General features: G+C 40.9%; 1 protein-coding gene across 8 annotated transcripts in view; it reads left to right on the forward strand.

Annotated features, from left to right (window-relative positions):
- Nucleotides 1-23,516, forward strand: part of NEK7 (NIMA related kinase 7) — a 155,855-nt gene that overhangs the window by 48,025 nt on the left and 84,314 nt on the right. For all 8 annotated transcript variants that reach the window (XM_033916734.1, XM_033916740.1, XM_033916735.1 and 5 more), the window contains one exon: nucleotides 5,677-5,739. In XM_033916734.1, coding sequence (XP_033772625.1) covers nucleotides 5,677-5,739 — 63 coding nt within the window. The remainder of the gene's footprint in view (nucleotides 1-5,676; nucleotides 5,740-23,516) is intronic.

Raw genomic sequence — 23,516 nt, forward strand, 5'->3', positions numbered from 1 at the left:
CAAGGATTTTTTAACTGACAAATACAGATTCCCATCCTATTTGTTTTTTCCCTTTTATGTCTCTCTCTCTTTCCTGTTTAAATATTGTAATTTCCCCCAATTTATCCTCACTATTCTTGTATGTTTTTACCCATATTTAACTTTTGTATGTTTTTACTTATAAATAACTTTTTTTTTTTTTTACTTTTTATATGTATGTATCATTGGATAGTCGTATTGTATAACAAAAATTGTATGTATGTAGTCACCAATGTTTTATTTATATATTTTATGGTATTGTACATCGCCTAGTAATTTAAAATAGGCGATTCATTAAGAACAAATGAACTTGAACTTGAACTAAAATATACACCTCCCTCAGGTTCCTTATTATTATTATTTTTTTAATATTCTTTATTCATTTTGAAAACTTACAGCAAGAGTACAGGAATATATCATTAGTAACAACAATAACACTTATAATTCTCATATAATTCTACAAACATAAAAATTATATCCTGTCCCACCCACCTTCTTTCAAATATTATAATCAATTATATCATAAATATAATATAAACACATAATATAGTGAAATTTTCAGAAAAACTCCCTCCCACCCCCCAATTTGTACATATATTCATCCAAGGAAAAATGATGTTTACTCCTTACAATATCATTCGAATGGCCCCCAGATCTTTATAAAATTATTATAGTTCCCTTTCTGTATTGCAATTGCTCTTTCCATCTTAAAAATATGGCATACCGAATTCCACCAAAATGTATAATTAAGATTAGTATAATTTTTCCAGTTATTGGTGATATGCTGAATAGCAACCTCAGTCAAGATTAATAATAGTTCCTTATTAAACATTTTATTTATGACAGTCAGTTCTTTTGTACAGACTTTACGGCAAGAATATTACTGTGAATTTTTTGTTTTGGGTTTTTTCCTGAAAAATTTTCTGTAGGTGGATTACAAAAATACCATATACACGCAAATATAACCCGAGGTGTACTTCCCACTCTCCAAAAAAATAAAATAAAATAAAAAAAGGATACCGAGATTAGAAATTTAGGTGATCCTGGTGAGCCAGTCTACAAAAACTTGGGAATATCTAAATGCTGCTTTTTTCTAAGCTATGCAGCATAAAATCTATTTTATTTTTTGGGGGGAGGGATTTTCCCAGATAATTGTGACTGGATTGGCCACTGCTGGAAACAGGATACTGGGCTTGATAGACCATCAGTCTGTCACAGTATGGCAACTCTTATGTTCTTAATTAAGAGAATAGGCAACAAGATCTGATGTCCCTTTCCATATGTACTAGGATTACAAACACTGATTTACATTGAGGGATGATCACATAAGAGCAAACTATTAATAAAACTTAAAACATACTGGAAAAAAAATCAATCAGATATCTTGCTGTACATCATAGCAGTTTCCTGGGAAACAATAGGATAATTGGGTTGTTTTGATGGTGATTTGAAATGTTTTGATAGTCATTCAGTATTTCATAGCACAGGACCTCTAAGTTTAGACGTCTTTTAAAGATTTTTTTTTTTTATTTAAGTGTACTGGATGTTACCCCATTTTCTCTTTGTCCTTCTACTCATAAGCAAGTTCCTTTTCATTATAAACCATTTTGGCATTTATACTGGCATGGAATTAGAAATTGGATATTGCCTTCCCCCAGCCAGTATTGTACTTACCATTGATACCGAAGAAACTTGCTGCTGAACACCAGCATGCTTATCCTCCATAAAGCCCCCTCCCCCCGTGATGAACATCAGTTCCGCTATCCTACGTGCACATGCGCCCCCCCCCATGATGAACCTCGACGCTGCTTTCCTCTGTACATACAAATGGTCGCTGCTGCCTTCCTCCATGCACGCTCCCCTTTCTGACATCATGCTTATCATTAGTACTAGAAACCTGCTGCTGACATCAGTGCTGTATTCTGATCTGATGCAGGATCTTGAGCATCTGCGCATGCTCAAAGCCTGCCAGCTCCTGCTCCCTCCGAGATTCTCAGAAAAGGCGGGAGCAGGCAGTCCTTGAGCATGCTCAGATGCTCAAGGTCTTGCACCACACCAGAATACAGCATTGACAGTGGTAGCAGTTTCCAGTATTAATGGTAAACACGATGTCGGGGAGGGGGGCGTGCATGGAGGAGTGTGTGTGACGGTTATGTGCACGGACAATAGTGATGCCAAGGTTCATAGTGGGAGGCATATATGAAGGATAACCATGCCGGTGTTCAGTGGTGGGGGGCGGGGGGCATCGTGCTGTTGAAGATTACAGTCCTGGTGGGCATTGGGAGTTGAATGGAGGACAGCCATAATATCAGTGGCTCAAATATAAACCGAGACCCCCATTTTTGACCCAATTGTTTGGCCCAAAAATCTCGGTTTATATTAGAGTATATACAGTACATGAAATAATTCCTCTTTGACAATTATATATGTTTAAATTTTATGGCAACTGATACTGTGCACTAGTGCAGTGTTTCTCAACCTGCGGCATGTATACCCCAGTGGGTACATGGGCTGGCCGCCGCCTTGGATCTCTCCCTGCCAGCCCCTGCAACCCCCCCTCGAAGCCACCGCCGATTCCTCCCTGCCCCACCCCCAAAGCCGACCCTGCCACCTGACATGCTCCATTCCCATCCACCCTCTACCCCCCTGCCGTCACCATAGCATCAGCAAGAACAGGGACAGGATGGGCCGGGTGCGTGCAGCGACTACACACAGCCAGCCCACAAGCCTTCCCCCTGACGTAAATTCTGACATCAGAGAGAGGGTTCCGGGCCAGCCAATCACTGCTTGGCTGGCCTGGAACCTTCTCTTCAACATCAGAATTGGCATGGTGGGGGTGGGGGGTGGGGAGAAGGCTTGTGGGCTGGCTGTGTGCAGTCGCTGCACGCGCCTGGCCTATCCCGTCCCTGTTGTTGCTGCTGCTGTGGCGATGGCGGGAGGGTAGAGGATGGATAGGAATGGAGCATGTTAGGTAAGAGGATTGGCTTCGGGGGTGGGGCAGGGAGGAATCAGTGGTGGTGGCTTCAGCGGGGGGAGGGGGGGACAGGCAGGGAGAGGAAGAAAAAGTTGGGAATGAAGTGGGTCAAGTAGCATGGTTGACTTTGGGGGTGGGACAGGGAGGAATCTGTGGCGGTGGCTTCAGTGGGGGGAGGCAGGGGGAGAAGAAGAAAAGGTTTGGGAGTGAATGAAGTGTGTCAGAAAACAGGGTTAACTTCGGTGGTGGGGAGCAGGGAGAAATCTGCAACGATGGTGGCTTCAATGGTGTGGGGGGCAGGCAGGGAGAGAGAAGAAAAAGTTGGACTCATGGAGGGACAGAGAGAAATGTTGGTTGGGGAATGGAATGAAGTCTGGAGGAGATGAAGCATACAGGAGGCAGAAAGAAAGAAAGAAATAGTGGATGCACAGTCAGAAGGAAGTACAACCAGAGTCTCATGAAATCACCAGAGAACAAAGGTAGCAGAAAAGATTTTATTTTCAATTTAGGGATCAAAATGTGTCAGTTTTGAGAATTTATATCTGCTGTCTATATTTTGTATTATGTGTCTATTTTTCTATAGTTATTACTGAGGTGACATTGCATATCTTAGTCATCTGCCTGCGTATAGTGTGTTCGGTGTTTTTTTAAATTTTATGGTTACCATTATGTATTAAGATTATGGATGGAAGAAATTGCATTACAATTAGTACTATTATTATGAGAGTGGAGTCAGGGGTGGAGTTTGGACTGGTCTGTGGCGGAGCTTGGGCAGGGTTACTCGGTTAGTATTTGTTAGGCTTAGGGGGTACTTGGCTTGAAAAGGTTGAGAAACACTTTACTAGTGGGATAGTTTTTAAAGGCATTTCTATGCAAAACTGCTATTTTAGTCACAAGAATGGAACAAATTGAATGGAGATGAGTGAGGATGGGGATCAGATTATGTCCCTATGCATACCTCTAATGCAGAACCCTCAATCAGGAAACATCCAGTTTCGTGAGACTTCTAACAAGGCTCGAGCTCCGCTGCTGAAATTTTCATTTGTTGAGGGCAAATAAGCAGCTGGAATACTTTGAAAATGATGCCAAAAGTGAGTGGGAATTGTTCTTATCCCCATTAGAACTCCACTGTGAAGTCCAGGGCTAGGTTGATGATGCTATACTTTAATTGTATTCTTTTTATTTCTTTTATTTCTTTTTTTATTATTTGAATTGTACCTTTCCCTCACCATTCTTGGAATTTTGTTATATCTTTACAGTTTTAATAATTGTTTTTACTCAGGTACTTTATGTTTATTAAAAACTTTATGTACTGCATAATAGCCTAAAAGGATCCAAGCAGTTTACAATGCATAGTTTACATTCATCAAGCAAAGAACTCCATTTAAAAATAGAAAAGGAACAGACAGGGAAGTTCAAACTACCTAATTTTATTTTATTGTAAACCACTTAGGTCTGTAGTATGCTAAGCGTGATATCAAATGTTAATAAAACATAAACAAAACACTGAGATGCCGGTAGGCTTCGGAAGTGATATGGCAGCAATTTTTTTAAATAAGGCAGGCAGGACTTTTCTTGATTTAAGGGACCAGGAGAATGGTGGAAGAGTGTGGTCTTCCCACTGGCCCACAAGAGATTTCACTAACTGAGGGTGGGGGAGATTTTTACAATATGCTGGTCTCTTTAAATTTTGTTCTCTAGAGCAGTGGTTCCCAACCCTGTCCTGGAGGACCACCAGGCCAATCGGGTTTTCAGGATAGCCCTAATGAATATGCATGGAACAGATTTGCATGCCTCCCATTATATGCAAATCTCTCTCATGCATATTCATTAGGGCTAGCCTGAAAACCCGATTGGCCTGGTGGTCCTCCAGGACAAGGTTGGGAACCAGTGCTCTAGAGCAGTGGTGTGCAACCTGCGGCCCAAGAGCCGCATGAGGTCCCGTGAAGTATTTTGTACGGCCCCGGTCAAGAGCGATGCAATGTTTTCCTTTGCTGCCCCAGGTGTTTACCGTCTTGCTGGCTCCCTCCTCTGTCTTGCTGCAGTGTTTGTGCGGCCCCAGAAACATTTTTTTCAGCCAATGCGGCCCAGTGAAACCAAAAGGTTGGACACCCCTGCTCTAGAGCATTGCCTAGTTAATTAACTTGGTGATGTTCCAGGGAGAAGGTTAATTACACTTGTTAAGATCTAATTCACTTTAAAGGAATAGCGCAGCCCACAAAGTTTAGTATAAGCTGCATTATTTGGTTTTCATAATAATGAGCCAATCGGCATGCGGTACAGCTCATTGTTAATTCATATGTGTAAATGCTGTGTTACAAGAGAATAATACATATTGCCTTTAATTAATGTGTTATCAGTAAATAACATATTAATAGCCAATAGCACCTGTTATTTTAGTGCCACAACTTAGCAATTAGGCTACTAAGGACTCCTTTTACGAAGCCGCGTTAGTGGTTTAACGCACGTAATAGCGCGCGCTAATTTGCCGGCCGCGGTAGCTGCTACCGCCGCCTCTTGAGCAGGCGGTAGTTTTTCGCTTGCGCGGGGGGTGAGCGCGCGCTAAAAAAGGTGCGTGCGATAAAGCCGCTAACGCGGCTTCGTAAAAAGAGCCCTAAGTGTTTTGAAAATACAGTGTAATTTTGTCTTAAGTGATAAGATTACTTTTTTCCCTGTTCATGCAGATCTTTGACTTAATGGATGCCAAAGCCCGAGCAGATTGCATAAAAGAAATTGATCTTCTTAAGGTAAGAATGTTAAAATTATAAACCCAACTTTCTAGTATGCATTGGTTAACTTAATGGTACAAGGATTGCTGAAACCTAGTTCGTTGTTCAAGGTATGTGCTAGGTCAAAAGTTTCTACCAAATACATCATTTTCTATTCTTTCCAACCCAACAGTATTGAAAGGAATTAAACATCAGGGATCAAAAAGCATTTGGGAGCAAAATAACTCCCCAACACTTAATGGAACAGAACCAAACTTGGCCTGGGGAGGAAAAGTTGAAAAGACACACTGAGTTTAAAAAAATATGGGGCCAAATAAGACAATAAGTTCTAGAGAAAAATAGTCCTCTTTTAGATATCGACCCAGTGCATTTCTGTGGAAGAGGGAGTTAAACAGCTGCAATAGAAACCTTGTTATGCTGAAACCTGGTGATTTGGGATGCTTAAGAACTTTGTTGGAAGACTAGCTTTTCAACTAATCTGGTTATTTAATAGAGGTTTGATATAGGCTGGTAGTTGGAGGCGTTGAAAGGATCGGCATTAGATGTTTTCAATTTTGGGCACAAGAATGCATGCTTCCACAGACGTTGTGCTTCTCCACAGTACAAGCTGCAGTTGACAAAAGGCATTGCCAGAGGAATTAAATTGTGCTTAATAATTGTTATACCCAAGAAATAGAATAGGATCCAGTGGACAAATAGTATCCTAGGTGGAGGAGAAGGGCACAATGGTGGTCAAATCGAATGAGGATCAAGATTGGCAGAATGAAGAAACAACTGAATCTGGATTACAAGAGGAAGGAGTTATCAGCTCAGAGGTCAAAGAAGCATACTGAGGACAAGAAAGGGCAAGGATTGTGTGAAAAAATCTGCAAGACTCTTAGGTGAGGAGGTGGAAGAGTGAGAGTTCTTATATGATTGTTCTGATTTAACCTGAGAAAAGCCTTTTAGGCTGGTTAAGAGTTGATTATTAAAGCTGTATATTAAAGCTGTATAATCTTTTTTTTTTTTTTTTTTCCATGAGTGTTTCTTGATGATGATCCAACATATTGAGGGCAATATGTTGTTACTTTCCCTTGATCAAGTTTTATTAACATTTGATGAATCGCTTATACAAATTTTCTAAGCGATGTACAATTTAAAAGCCACTAGATAGTGGTCTCACATACAATTAGACAAATCAATCACAGAACAAACTACATGAATCAGTTAACATTTCAGCAATCGAATTAGAGACAAACATGAACGAAGAGGAAAGGAGGGAAAAAAGTTACAATTTCATTTTCTGTTGGAATTTACATAAAAGGAAAGATACAATGGGGAGGGAAGGGGATTAATGAGTTTGATAATCGTAACAAAATGTAAGGTGTCCAAGATATGCCGTGTTATACATCAAAAGCGTCTTGAAACAAAAAGGTTTTAAAAAATTTTTTAAAAGATGAAAGATCTTTTTCATTTCTAATATAACTTGGCAGAGAATTCCACAATTTAGGGGCCATAACGGAAAATATATCATTTCTTCTTGTGCCGATGATTTTCAAGGAGGGAATTGTAAGTAAGTTTGAAAAAGATGATCGTAGAGAGCGTGGGGCGTTGTATGGGATAATCATTCTTGACATAAATTGTGGTTCGTTGAAGATTAGTGTTTTAAATACTAAAAATAAAATTTTAAAGTTAATTCGATGGGAGATGGGAAGCCAGTATGATTTAATCATTAGTGGTGTGACATGATCATATTTTTTTGCTTTGTGAATTAGTTTTATTGCCGTATTTTGAATTATCTGAAGTCGTCTTTTTTTCTTTCTGAGTTATGTTGATTAAAAGAGAGTTACAGTAATCAATTTTAGATATGATCAAAGAATGAATTAATATATTGACAGATTTAGGATCTAGGAATGTGGAAATTGAACGGATAAGACGTAATCTATAGAAGCAAGATTTAACTATTTCACTGATGTGACTGTGAAATAAGTCAACGTCAACCACTACTCCGAGAATTTTCAACTTAGGTACAGATTCTAGAGGGGTACTATCAAGAATGAACGGTGATATTGGCGTTATGTTTCCTTTCCAGGTAAAAAACATGGTTTTAGATTTTTGAATGTTCAGTGCCAATTTATTATCCCAGGACAAGCAGGCAGCTATTCTTGACTGATGGGTGACGGCACCGACGGAGCCCCGGTACGGACAATTTTAGAGTGATCTCACTCTAAGAACTTTTAGAAAGTTCTAGCTCGGCCGCACCGCGCACGCGCGAGTGCCTTCCCGCCCGACAGAGGCGCGCGGTCCCTCAGTTTCTTAGTTTCCGCGGAGCTAAGAAGACGCGTTTTCAACGGCTGTTGAAATTTTTTCTTAACTTGCCTTCCCGCTCGCGTAAACGTTTGATTTCTTTAACCTTTCTTTTATTTTGAAAAAAAAAAAAAAAAAACAATCTTACATTTTTTTCTTCAATTTCGGTTTTTCCCCGGCGGGGCCTTCTGCCACCATCGAAGCCTCGGCCTTCGATTTGGCGGAAGCCGTTTTCCCTTTCATGCCCCCTCAACCGGGTTTTAAAAAGTGCCAGCGGTGTGCTAGGCCTATATCTCTCACGGACCCACACAACTGGTGCTTGCAGTGTTTGGGTCCTGAGCATCAGGCCTCTTCTTGCACCCGCTGTGCTACTTTAAAGAAAAGAACTTTAAAAAATCGCTTAATTCAACAGCGTTTGTTATTCGGTGCCGAGATGTCCGACCCCGTTCCTTCGACTCCGGCTTCGGCACCGCTTCAGTCGGCACCCTCGTCTTCGACGCCGCGTGATTCCACACCGGCATCCCAACAGTCAGGTAAGCCGGCTAAGAAGCCTTCCCCGCTGGAACGTCTTCCGGCCTCGAGTGCAGTGAGCCCAGTCCTGCCGCCGGTTAGACGCCAGCGGAAGCGCTCCGCCCCTATTGAGGTGAGTCCCTCGACATCGGGCTCCTCATCTCCGGGGCGTAGAGCGGCACCGCAGGTACCGCAGAAGAAAAAAGCGGTACCGGTGCCATCCCTCGATGACCGCATTACGGCCATCCTTCATGTGCAGCTTAAGGAGCAATTAGAACGACTCCTTCCTGCTATAATGACACCGAACCTTCCGGTGCCAGTCCGCACCGAGCCATCGGTACCGGTTGTACATCAACCCGTGTCGGTACCGGTTGTCGAACCTGTCTTACCTGCTTCTACTGTCTCGGTACCGCTTCACCTAACTTCATCGGTATCGATGCCAGTCCTTGCACCGGAGCCGACAGCTCACCATCAATCGGTACAGACTTCGGCACCGGTGCGACCGATAACATCGCCTGACTCGGTATCGATGAGGTCGGGTAAGTCGGTACGCAAAACCCGACACATGCAAACATCGACACCTGAGTCTCGGGACCATTCTTCCCATGTCAGAGACCCTGATCTGTGGGGGGACTCAGAGGAACCCTTTCTTTCTGAAGGAGAATGTTCCTCAGAGGAGGAGGATTCGGCTCTCCCTGACCCATCCTCCAAACAGACCACTTCCTCTTTCTCCAATTTCTTGAAAGAGATGTGTGAGTCTTTGTCCATTCCTTTGGAGGCTGAATCCAAAAAGTCTAAAGCTTTTTTGGATGCCCTTGATTTTGATCAGCCTCCAAAGGAATTTTTGAAGCTTCCCCTTCATGACATCTTGAGGGAAACTTTCTATAAAAATTTAGAGACTCCTTTAACTGTTCCAGGGGCCCCACGTAAACTGGATTCTCTATACAAGGTAATTCCCATTCCTGGGTTCGACAAGCCTCAACTTCCACACGAATCCTTATTTGTCGAATCCACCCTTAAAAAGACTTCAGGAGCCAGTGTATATGCATCTGTCCCTCCTGGCAGAGAAGGAAGGGCCATGGATAAATTCGGTAAGAGGCTCTACCAAAACGCTATGTTAGCAAATAGAGCTAGTAATTATGCTTTTCATTTTTCTTTTTATTTAAAGCATCTCCTTACCACCATGGCTTCCTTCGAGAAGTATCTTCCTTCAAGAAAACATCCATCTTTTCACTCCTGCTTGTCGTCTCTATTCCAACTTCGTAAGTTTATGGTTAGGTCCATATATGACACCTTTGAACTTACATCCAGAGCGACAGCTATGTCGGTGGCTATGCGCCGTTTGGCCTGGCTTCGGGTATCCGAGCTTGATGTTAACCATCAAGATCGGTTAGCCAACGCCCCATGCCTAGGGGATGAGCTCTTTGGGGATTCCATGGACTCTACCACCCAAAAGCTCTCGGCTCATGAGACGCGCTGGGATACCCTGCTCAAGAATAAAAAGAAGCCTCCTCCACCAAGACCATACAGGCAGCAATCGGCTTATCAACGCCGTTTCACAGCCCGTCCATTGCCTACCACTGCTCAACAACCTCGACGTCAGAGGCAACAGCAACGTCAGCCTCCCCGACAGCAGCAACAGCAGCAACCTGCGAAACAACCTCCTCAGCAGAAGTCACAGCCCTTTTGACTTCATTCTCCGCAGTATAGCCAGTATCCCTGTTCCTGTTCTCCTGCCTCAACCAATAGGAGGTCGACTTTCTCTGTTCTTCAGCCGGTGGGAAGTAATCACTTCGGACCAATGGGTCCTCAACATCATCCGCCACGGCTACTCTCTCAACTTTCAGACTCTCCCACCTCAAAGCCTGCCAAAAGAGTCTGCTTTGAACAGTCCTCAATCAGCCCTCCTTATTCAGGAGGTCCAATCCCTCCTCCTTCTGAACGCTATAGAGGAAGTTCCTCTAGATCAAAAGGGGCAGGGATTCTACTCCCGTTACTTTCTAGTTCCCAAAAAGACAGGAGATCTCAGACCCATCCTGGACCTTCGCGATCTCAACATTCATCTAGTAAAAGAAAAATTCAAGATGCTTTCTTTAGCCATACTTTATCCCCTTCTAAATCAAAACGACTGGCTATGCTCCCTCGATCTCAAAGAGGCTTACACTCACATACCGATCAATGTAACCTCAAGACCATATCTCCGATTCATGATCAATCATTGTCATTACCAGTACAAGGTGCTGCCCTTCGGTCTTGCCTCATCTCCAAGGGTATTCACCAAATGTCTCATTGTGGTGGCGGCTTTTCTGCGCTCTCACCACCTGCAGGTATTTCCTTACCTGGACGATTGGTTGATCAAAGACACTTCTGCCCAAGCGGTCCTTCTGGCCACCAACCAAACCATCCAGTTTCTGCAACTTCTGGGATTCGAGATCAATCTACCCAAATCTCATATCATTCCCACTCAGAGACTTCAATTCATTGGAGCGATCCTAGACACACTCCTCATGAGAGCTTTCCTGCCATCCAATCGGCTTCAGACCCTTCAGTCTCTATGTCACCAGGTACTTCCTCTGCCGTCCATCTCAGCAAGACAAATGATGGTGCTCTTGGGACACATGGCATCCACAGTTCATGTCACACCGCATGCCCGTCTTCACCTGCGCACTCCTCAATGGACCCTTGCGACCCAGTGGTCCCAAGCGTCGGACTCTTGCTCACGACACATATCTGTGACATCATCTCTTCGTCAGTCTCTGCAATGGTGGTTGGTATCCTCAAATCTATCCAGAGGTCTTCTGTTCCATCAGCCTCCTCATCAACTAGTCATCACCACCGACGCCTCTCTGTACGCATGGGGAGCTCACTTGAACGAGTTCCAGACTCAGGGTCTTTGGTCAGCCCAGGAAAAGAAGCATCAAATCAATTTCCTGGAACTCAGAGCGATGTTTTACGCCCTCAAGGCCTTTCAACACCTTCTCTTTCCTCAGGTCCTTCTGTTGTGCACAGACAATCAGGTTGCGATGTACTACATCAACAAACAGGGTGGGACAGGCTCTCGCCTTTTATGCCAGGAAGCCCAGAAGATCTGGAATTGGGCCATAGACCATCATCTCTTCCTGAAAGCTATTTACATTCAGGGGAAACAGAATTCATTAGCGGACAAACTCAGCAGAATTCTCCAGCCTCACGAGTGGACACTCGACCCTGTAACTCTACAGTCTATCTTCACTCAATGGGGCACTCCTCAGATAGACCTCTTTGCAGCTCCTCACAATCACCAGCTGCCCCGTTTCTGCTCAAGACTTTACTCTCCACACCGTCTCACAGCAGATGCTTTTCTCCTCGACTGGTCGAATCTGTTCCTGTACGCCTTCCCTCCTCTACCTCTCATGTTGAGAACCTTGTTCAAGCTCAAGAGGGAACGAGCCACCATGATTCTGATTGCTCCGAGGTGGCCCAGGCAACATTGGTTCTCCCTTCTACTTCAACTCAGTTCCAGGGAACCTTTTCTTCTTCCTCTGTTTCCTTCTCTGCTTACGCAACAGCAGGGAACCCTTCTGCATCCCAACCTCCAGTCTCTACACCTGATGGCTTGGTATCTCTCGGGCTGAACTCGACTGATACTCTTTTGTCTCAGCCCGTTCGTTCCATTCTGGATGCCTCCAGGAAACCAGCCACTCTACAATGTTACCATCAAAAGTGGACGAGGTTTTCTTCCTGGTGTCTTCTTCATCATCTTGATCCCACTTCCCTAGCGGTGGAGACGTTGTTGGATTATCTTCTTTCTTTGTCTGATTCTGGCCTGAAGTCCTCTTCCATCAGGGTCCACCTCAGTGCCATTGCAGCTTTTCATGAGCCAGTCCATGGAAAACTTCTTTCAGCTCATCCCCTGGTATCCAGGTTCATGCGTGGGCTTTTCAATGTGAAACCACCTCTTAAAGCCCCTCCGGTTATCTGGGATCTCAATGTGGTTCTTTCCGCTTTAATGAAACCTCCATTTGAACCTTTAGCTACCTCTCCTTTCAAATTTCTCACTTGGAAGGTACTTTTTCTTATTGCCATTACCTCTGCCAGGAGGGTCAGTGAGCTTCATGCACTGGTTGCAGATCCACCTTTTACGGTTTTTCACCATGACAAGGTGGTTCTGCGTACACATCCAAAGTTTCTCCCCAAGGTTGTTTCTGAATTTCATCTCAACCAATCCATTGTTTTACCTGTTTTCTTTCCAAAACCTCATTCTCATTCTGGGGAACAAGCTCTGCATACTTTGGATTGTAAAAGGGCTCTTGCTTACTATCTGGAGCGTACGAAACCCCACAGATCAGTTCCCCAACTCTTTCTGTCCTTTGATCCGAATAAATTGGGACGTCCTGTTTCTAAACGTACGTTGTCTAATTGGCTTGCAGCGTGCATTTCATTCTGTTATGCTCAGACCGGACTGACACTGGAAGGTTCTGTCACAGCCCATAAAGTCAGAGCAATGGCAGCATCTGTAGCTTTCCTCCGTTCCACTCCTATTGAGGAAATCTGCAAGGCTGCTACTTGGTCCTCAGTTCACACTTTTACATCTCATTATTGTCTGGATACATTCTCCAGAAGGGATGGTCACTTCGGCCAATCTGTTTTGCAAAATTTGTTTTCCTAATGGCCAACCTTCCCTCCATCCCTCTTTTTGTTAGCTTGGAGGTCACCCATCAGTCAAGAATAGCTGCCTGCTTGTCCTGGGATAAAGCACAGTTACTTACCGTAACAGGTGTTATCCAGGGACAGCAGGCAGATATTCTTGCGTCCCACCCACCTCCCCGGGTTGGCTTCTTAGCTGGCTTATACTAACTGAGGGACCGCGCGCCTCTGTCGGGCGGGAAGGCACTCGCGCGTGCGCGGTGCGGCCGAGCTAGAACTTTCTAAAAGTTCTTAGAGTGAGATCACTCTAAAATTGTCCGTACCGGGGCTCCGTCGGTGCCGTCACCCATCAGTCAAGAATATCTGCCTGCTGTCCCTGGATAACACCTGTTACGGTAAGTAACTGTGCTTTACAGCTTAACCAGTCTTTTATTAATTCCAGTTTTTTATTGATAGTTTTTATTTCTTCATCTTTTTCCGGGTTGAAAGGATGTAGGAGTTGAATATCATCTGCATAGGAAAAAGATGTAAAGCCCAGTGATTGCGAGATAGTGAGAAGAGGAGATAGAAAAATGTTAAATAAGAGAGGTGACAGAATAGACCCTTGTGGAACACCATAGGTTGAGGAATAGTATGAGGAATAGTCATCATTGAATCTGACTCTAGAGGAACGGTCTGATAGAAAAGAAGTTAACTATTTCAGCTTCCCTCATAGAGCATGGGTCACTCTGGCTCGTGGCTGTTTTTGTCCATTCTTCTAGAAAGCCCAAAGAGTAGGGGAGAATCCCTGAGTTGTATGATACATGCTGTGTAGCCCCCAGAGATTAGAGTTGGGATCCCTAGGAATCACTGTTTTTGATGGGCTCTTCCCCTCCCCACCCTCAGCATGACTGGATTGGGGGCTTGTCTACTGGAGACTTCTTGTGACTCCAGGATCTTTGTCTAAGAAAAGGAGTAGTTCTCATTTCACATCCTCAGGGGGGTGGCAAGGGGAGGAGAAAGAAAAATGGGTTCCCCACAGATAGAGCTCATGTTTCATATGTCAGGGGTTCCTGTCATGCTGTGTATATCGTTTCTCTCCTTCAGGCAGCTGCTGATGGGTATGAATTTGTGAGGCCTCTTTGACACCCAGTTATAGAATTGTCCTATTAGCATTTCTGATTTAATCTTGTTTACTTTGAATCCTGAGACCTTTCTGAACTTCTGCATTTTCTTCACTAATCCTTCCAGGGAAAGCCTCAGGATGAGTTACCATGAATTGGATATCTTCTACAAATATGACACTTATATTGTGCCTTCTTTTTTGCACTCCACATATAGCTGAATAATCTCTCACTTGTTGAGCTAGCAGTTCCATAGTGAGAATGAACAGGAGTGGGGAAAGGGAACACCCTTGTCTGCTTCCTTTTTGCAATTCAGAACATTGGTTCTAGACATTAGTAATTTTTAAGCAGGCAAGGGTTCTGCATACAGAACTTGGATCCATTTTAGAAAATTCCTTCTTAGCCCCATTCTCTGCAGAGCTTGAAACATAAAAGGCCAGTAAACCCTATCAAATGCCTTTTCGTTATATATCATCAGAAGTAAGGTGGGCTCCGATCCTTTGTGCATACTACATTAAGTCAAAGACCTTTTTGATAGCTACATCATGTCTGGTTGGAACAATCATAGATTGATTGGTATAGACCAGTTTTGGTATTAATGGCAAGAGCCTTATTGCTAGAATCTTGGTGAGTATCTTAAAATCTATTCCCAGCAAGGAGATTGGCCTATGTGATCACTAATTAGCTGGAATTTCCCTTTCTTATATATTATAATCCCTGCTGATTGCAACAATCATAGCATCTTGTGTTCTTTGAGAAAAGCATTATACATCATGACCAATAAGGTCATTAATTGATTGGCAAATACATTGAAATATTCTACAAGCTATCTGTCTATTCCTGGCGCTTTACCCTGTGGCAGCCTTTTAATAGCTATAAGAACTTCCTGAGCTGTATTAGGTTTGTTTAGGATGTTTTCTACCTCCCTATCTATGGGAGCTCTGCTCTTTCTAGGTAACTGTATGATTTGCTCTGTTGATCAGTGTGTGGTAGTATATACAGTTGCATAAAATTCTGTAAACCGCTGTGTGATCTATTTCCTCTTTCTAATTCATTAACTTTTTATTTTTGTTATATAATTGTGACTATAATGCTGTAAATCTATTAGCCTTATTCCTTTGCTCAAAGTGAAACTATTACAATTAAAGGAAATTAATTATGAACTAAAAAATAGTAAATGTCTTTAAAGGTGTTAGCTTGGGCTGTTTTTAAGGTTTTGGGATTGGATCCAGAAATATGGTCAGCGTTTTTGTTTTCTTTTCAATTTGGTTTATCTGAGCCTTCAATATTTCTTTTCGATCCACTTAAATCTGCTTTTTTATATGAGCCAATCAAAATAATTTTTCCCCTGATTATGGACTTTAGGCTGTCCCAGATTATTTCTGGAGACATCTTTTCAGAGTCATTAAAGAATAAGTATTTCTCTGTACTCTTGCTAATATTTTTTTTTCTAACCTCCTTATCAGTAAAAAAAGGATGTCATTCAATTACAAATAAAGTCTGCGTTTATTTTTTATTTCCAACTCGTACCACAAGGGGGCGTGTTTGGACAGTCAAAGTTCTCCGTCTCATATTTTAATAAGGGGAACATTTTCTTTCTACACAAATTAGGTCAAGTCTGGAATATGAACTATGGACTCCTGAGAAGCATGTGTAGTTTCTGTCCTTTGCGTACTTTTCCTTCCATACATCTGAAAGGTCACATTCCCAAAAGAGTTTTCAGTTTCTCCCTGTTTTACTTTACAATTGAGTCTAGAGTTATAATATTCTCCATTTTTAAGATTAATTGACCCTCTACAAATCCTTGGAGTTTTTTCCTATCTACTTATACAAAGAGCCATGATTCTTGTTTATAGCATAGATAGATATAGATAGTGGGCCCATTAGAGACAGAGAAAGCACCTGCATATAATAAATGTAAACTGCTTTGGTTATACCAAAGCAAGGCAGTATATCAAATCCACGATCTTTACCCTTTATATATTGAAGGGTAAAGGGTCAGGGATTTGATACTTTTCCTTTCTTATGGTACATCAAAGTGGTTTACTTTTATTATGTGCAGGTACTTTCTCTGTCCCAAGTGGGCTCACATTGGATACAAAACTTTATTTCACCTTTGAAAAAGAAGTAGCACCCTCTGGGTGCTACTTGAATCTGTACCTGGTTGAATATCAATCACAACTCCCTTAAAATCTACCATAGATTTGCCACATATCTGATAAGAAAATTCTTACCTATGATTAGAGATACTAATTATGATCTCAGAAATCATTTGAAACTAAATTGCCCCTATTTTAAGTCTAAAAATGTATTTTAACGTTCTCCTTTTGCTACCAAGCGGTTCATGCTTGGAATAACCTTTCCTTGCATGTGCAATGGATTACTTAACCTCAGGAAAAAAGGTTGAAACAGTTCTTTTTAGGGATTATTTACTTTGTGCGGCAAATTTAAGCTGCTGTTCTCTGTCATGCTAGAATATTGACTGATATATTTAGGCCCCTTTTCACTAAGGAGCGCTAATCGAATTAGTGCGCGCTAGACGTAACACATGCATATTAGTCTATGGGTGTGTTAGTGTTTAGCGCGCGCTAATTCGATTAGCGCTCCTTAGTGAAAAAGGGGGGTAGTCACTTTCTTTATCTTCTTTTAAATACGTATGTAATCTGTATTGTTTTAATTTGATTTTTTACTATAAAATTTAATTCCTGGTTATCTAGCTTCTTAAACATGTCCGCTTGGAGCCTTAGAGGTTGTAATGGGATATAAGAATTAAATTATTATTATTAGAAGCAAACCATAACTGTGTGAATTTCCAGTGCTTTAGCAAATCTGCATTTTTAATGAGAATGTTTCCTGTATAAAACCAATCTTCACCTGTTCTCACTGCAGTTCTTTAAGTTACAGTTGCCTTTTTCCGATAGAATATGACCGCCTAATAATGTTCAAGGTTACTAACTTTAATCCTCCAATTATCCAATTTGTTTATGGTATATTGTGTAGATTTGATGCACCACTTTTTCCAAAGAAATATCATCTTGCTTCACCTCCTTCAGCATTCTTAACCTATCATAAGAACATAAGACTTGCCATACTGGGACAGACCGAAGGTCCATCAAGCCCAGCATCCTGTTTCCAACAGTGGCCAACCTAGGTCCCAATAGATCCCAAGTAGTAAAACAGATTTTATGCTGCTTGTCCTAGGAAAAAGCAGTAGATTTCTCCAAGCCATCTTGAGAATGACCTATGGACTTCTTTTTTAGGAAATTATCCAAGCCTTTTTTAAACTCTGTTAAGCTAACTGATTACACCACATTCTCCGGCAATGAATTCCAGAGTTTAAGTCCACGTTAAGTGAAGAAATATTTTCCCCATTTTGTTTTAAATTTACTACTACTTAGCTTCATCGTATGTCCTAGTTTATAGACCTCTATCATATCACCCCTGAGCCATCTCTTCTCAAGCTGAAGAGCCCTAGCCTCTTTAGCTTTTCCTCATAGGAAAGTCATCTCATCCCTTTTATCATTTTTGTCGCCCTTCTCTGTACCTTTTCTAATTCCTCTATATCTCTTCTTTTATTTTTTTTAAAGATATGGTGACCAGAACTGCACACAGTATTCAAGGTGTGGCTGTACCATAGAGCAATACAAGGGCATTATAACATTTTCATCTTTGTTTTTCCATTCTTTTCCTGATAATTACTAACATTCTATTTGCTTTTTTAGCAGCCGCCGCACATTGAACTGAGAGTTTCAATGTATTCTCAACAGTGACACCTAGAGTCTTTTCCTGGATAGTGACTCCTAACACAGACCCCAGCATCACATAGCTATAGTTCGGGTTCCTCTTTCCCACATGCATCACTTTGTACTTGCTCACATTAAACGTCATCTGCCATTTTGACGCCCAGTCCTCCAGTCTCACAAAGTCCTCTTGCGATTTAGCAACTTTGAACAACTTTGTGTCATCGGCAAATTTAAATATCTCGCTAGTTATTCCCATCTCTAGATCATTGACAAATTTGTTAATAAGCAGTGGTCTCAGCACAGACCCCTTGGGAACCCCCACTTTTTACCCTTCTGTTTTGAGAATATTGACCTTTTAAATTCACTCTCTGTTTTCTGTCTTTCAACCAGTTCTCAATCCATAAAAGGACATTACCTCCTATACCAGGGGTGTCAAACTCAATCACATAAGGGGCCGAAATCTAAAACATAGGCAAAGTCGCGGGCCAAATTTTTTTATTAAGATACTTAGGGGTCCTTTTATTAAGGTACGCTAACTGATTTAGCGCGTGCTAAATGCGCACCTTAATAAAAGGACCCCTTAGTCTTAATAAAAGAATATGGTTACAACCTCTCCAACCCCATGCCGGCTCTGTGATGTAAACAAAATAAAAAAAAAAAAACTTTTCATCTCTTTTAGGAACTAGTTCACGCTTGCTGTCTAACACCAGCTCTGTCAGGATACACATTTCAAATCTGACATACTGTAATCACAAAACAGAAAATAAAATTATTTTTTCTACCTTTAATTGTCTAGTCATTATTCAAATATATAAAAAAAATAATTATCTCTTCATATTGTATGCAAAGGGAGATCCATATGGTAATTAGCTGAAGAAACTACAAACGGTCCTCATTTAGCAAGTAATATTTCAAAGGTATGGAATTTGATTAATGTGACAAACCCCACAAGAGTTTGTTTCTTATATACAAATATCAGCTTATTATATCAATGCCAGATCAGTAGTTGATAAGCTAAACATTATCAATGATTTGCTAAAGGACAATTAAAACAGATTTCTTTTTTTGTGTATGTGCGTGTTCAATCATTTTTATTTTAAAATAAAGATAAAGCATAAATAACATTTTAATAGGACAATATGTCCTACAAAGCGATACATAACTTAGGGGTCCTTTTACTAAGGAGTGCAAGCCATTTAAGCGCGTGCTAAATGATAACGCGCCAGGACAAATATCAGGAAATTCTGCTTCACACAAGTGGTGGACACCTGGAATGCTGTCCCAGAGGAGATTATTGCGGAATTGACCGTTCTAGGATTTAAAAGCAAACTAGATGCATATCTCCTTACGAGAGGCATAGAGGGATATGGGTGATTAAATTTACACCAGGTGTACACCTGCCTGGGCCTCCGCGTGTGCGGATCACCGGACTTGATGGACCGAAGGTCTGATCCGGAGATGGCGGTTCTTAATGTTTTCAAGTTAGTACCATAACAAAAAAACAGGAGGAAACTGCCAAACGACAAATTGGCATTTATAATATTCTGTAGATATTGTCAATCATCAGCTCTATAACAAAATAAGGAAATATAATCTTATGGGGAACCACAAATGACAACTGATAGTATGAACTAAAGATTGACAGTAGGAAGAAAATGGATCCCAAATCTGGTGATATTTTGAGACCAGAAGATGCCGTTTTGCCATATGAAATTCAGTGATGTATAAATAATTGGGTATCCACCTTCCAATGAAACAATACTATTTTATTTTTTAATTATTTATAAATTTTCAATTACAAACAAGCATTATCAAACACTTGACTACAAATTCAGAAATACACATTTAAGTTTCCATTATATAATTATTATATAATTTGATTAATCACCTATTCCAAGTTCTAGGCGATGTACAATTTCTTAAATAATCAAATATGGGTAACAAATCAAACATACATAATATCATAACAAATTAAAATAACGAATACAAACATTCCTATACAAATCAATCAATCAAATTAAGTAACCTATACATACAATATCAACACAAAAGGGAAAATTATTAATGGATTACATTCAATATTTAATTCATATATATTTAAGGTAAAAACATTAGGAGGGGAAACAAATATAGTTTGTAATGAAATATGAGATAAAAAGAGACAAAACCATTAAGTTTATTCACTAAAAGCATCTTTAAAAAGGAAACTCTTAAGTTTGGTCTTGAATTTGTCCAAATTCTTTTCCTCTCTTATAAATAATGGGAGGTCATTCCAGGACTGGGGAGCGGTTATTGAAAAAATAGTGTGACGCCTCGTATTGATAACTTTTAATGAAGGAATGGCCAATAAGTGTTGATCTTGTGATCTCATTCATGGTGGGAGAAAAAAAAAATCCACCCACTACTTAAACAAAGGGCTCCTTTTACAAAGGTGCGCTAGCGTTTTTAGCACACGCACAGGATTAGTGCGCACTAGCCGAAAAAATACCACCTGCTTAAAAGGAGGCGGTAGTGGCTAGCGCGTGTGGCATTTTAGTGTGCGCTAAGCACGCACTACAACCACTAGCGCACCTTTGTAAAAGGAGCCCACAGAATAAAATTACAATTATTTAGCTCACAATTAGGAGGCCAAGAAACAGTAATAATAACAGAAAAAAAAATATTCACTGTTGGGGACAGCAGAGAAGCAAGTATCTGGCAGCCAGTTTGCTTTTGTGACTCCACCACCTTCTTTTGCCACAGTGAAATATAACAATTGTTTGGGTAATAAAGAAAAATTTTCCCACCAAAAGTAACAACATATTTGCTGGAAATTTCAAAATAAAAGTGAGAACTCTAGGTCTATAGGCCAAGAAGTCCTTCCTCCTTTTCTGTGACACGTGATATATCAGGAAAAAGACATATTGATGAACCCATAAATTGATCATTTATATGCCTGAAATAAGTTCTAAGAATTAAGTCTCTATCAAACTCTAGAGCAAAAGTCACCACAAGTGTTGTCCTTTCCACAATTATTTCCAGAGAATTTTCCCAAAAATTTAAGTCCATTGTGTCCCCAGGTTTTTCAGTATTACCTGTTAAGAGTAGAGCAGTGGTTCCCAACCCTGTCCTGGAGGACCCTCAGGCCAGTTGGATTTTCAGGATAACCCTAATGAATATGCATGAGAGAGATCTGCATATAATGGAAATCTGCTCCATGCATATTCATTAGGGCTATCCTGAAAACCTGACTGTCTTGGGGGTCCTCCAGGACAGGGTTGGGAACCACTGGAGTAGAGCTTCCTAGTTTTGTTTTAATGAGATACTGTGCACTTAAAATAGGAGGCAAACTTTCATTTGGTATCGCTAAAACCTCATGCAAGTATCTATGAACCATCTCAACAGCTGAAATTACTGGGGATCTAGGAAAATTCAACATTCTCAAGTTATTTTTTCTTTAGAAATTTTCCATATACTCTAATTTCTTTTGAATAGCCATTCTTTCTTTAACAACATCTATTTGTAATTCTTTAACCTGGTTAATCTGCTATTCATTCCTTTTAATAATCTCACCCTGTTCCTTCAAGACTTCACCTTGGAGTTGATACTTTCACAAGCATTCGTCAAAGTCGATACTGCTTTTTTCAGGTTGGAGTCCTTGGTCTCTATAGCTATCCAAAGAGCTCCATATTAATTACACCAGGTTTCACCATCTTTCCATATTGTAAGGTCTCTTCCCTGGGTTGTCTTAGATCTCTAGTTTCCAAAGAGAGTTCAGTTGTTAAAACTGTCAGCTGGTTCCTGCACCAAACGGGGTTCCCCAGCCATACCTCCAGGGCTCAACAATTCCGCCTCCACTTCGGAAGGCATACTTGCCGCCATCTCTATGGGACTCCCAACTCCGGGCTGGAGAGGGGCTCGCCGTTGATCCAGGCTTAATGAAGCCCTTTCCATGCTGAGCTCATCCGCCTGTACCAGCGTCCCTCCTGAAACTGGATATGCTTCCTGGGCACCACGAGGAGTTAGTCTCTAGATCATAGTTTGTATCAACCGCTTCGGAGACATGGCTGCTGGAGGACCAGGACACGATATTCCTTTCCGCTTGCCCATACCCAAAAATGGCTTAGGTAAGCAACAGCGTGCCCATACCGTGCCTCAGGAAGAGAGCTCCTGCAGTGTGTCTGTCGCCAACGCAATCATGGCCTCCTCCAGACAATACTATTTTAATGGCCACTGCCAACATAATATCAAAAGGTTTACATTGGGTGACATTGAGAAGCGAGGATAGGCCCACAAAATGTAAAATCGTAATGGCATATGGCAACTGATCATTGATCACTAGTATGGAGCAAATAACCCAGACCTCGGATCAGAAAGAAGATATTACCGCACAGTCAAAAATATAATGTTGTGAAATGTATCTTTATAGGTGTGGCATCTCCAGCATAAGATAGATGTCTAAGATCTTGAGTTATATTGTTTGATGGCAGTCCATAGCAATTTATGGAGGACAAAGTTGAAGGATAGCAGTATGGCAGCTGACCATAAAGATCTATTACTGTATTTCCACAGATGATGCCATTTCTGAGAGCGAGATTGACAAACTATCATATTAGCTTTATGGAGAGTTCTGTGCAAAACCTTTTATTAAATACTGATATACTGCTGATAAGGCATGAGGTTGTATACCCAGGGATAGCAAGAATGGCAGAAGTGGTACCTTGGTTGTACTCAAATTTGATAGTTTTTGCCCAAAAACTGTTTGTAAGCACTTGGTGAGTTGCAAATAACAAAATGCATAATGTTGAGGCAAACCATATTTATGTCGAAGATCTTGAAATAAACATAACTTGCCTCCTAGAAGGATGTCATTGATAGTCCAGATAACTTTGGAGGCCCAGGAAGGCCAGAAAATGGTATGTTTCCTATTAATGAGCTTAAGGTTTCCCCAAAGAGGTGCATCTAAGGTTTCTTGTTTCTAACAGAAACTTGACTATCATTAGAGGACCCAAAGTTGAGAGATTTATGTCCACTTCATTATAAAGTTTTATATCTACTGACATTAAATAAATAAGGTGGTGGTGGTGGGGAAAGATAGTTGTATTATATAAGAACTTTATCAGTATCAAAATTATTGGATTTAGTGAGTTCCCCTTCTCTTGAAATTTTACCTTGTGAAGTTAAGGGTGATTCTTTTTTTAGGTTCCTTACAATGTATTTTTATGTTATTGCCCTCTGGTGAAATGGTCTTACAGCTAGGGATAATTTTTATGATTTTATTGAAAAAGTGTTTTAAGTTATGATTATAGTCTGCTAATAGTGTTAATTTACATTTGGATAATATTTTAGATAAAAAAATGATGAATTTGGTTTTATTTTTAAATTGCTTGGATTTACATAGGGTATAGTTGAAAAATTGCATGAAACAGAAAATTGGAGATAAAACAGAAAATTTTCAATAGAGGAAAATAAAACTGATTGGAGAAATGCATTAAAATTTATAAATCTAAAATAGCATGTAGCAAGAAAGAATGTCATTCTACATTAC

Source organism: Geotrypetes seraphini, chromosome 12, assembly GCF_902459505.1.
Source record: "Geotrypetes seraphini chromosome 12, aGeoSer1.1, whole genome shotgun sequence".
NCBI classification, from domain to species: Eukaryota; Metazoa; Chordata; class Amphibia; order Gymnophiona; family Dermophiidae; genus Geotrypetes; species Geotrypetes seraphini.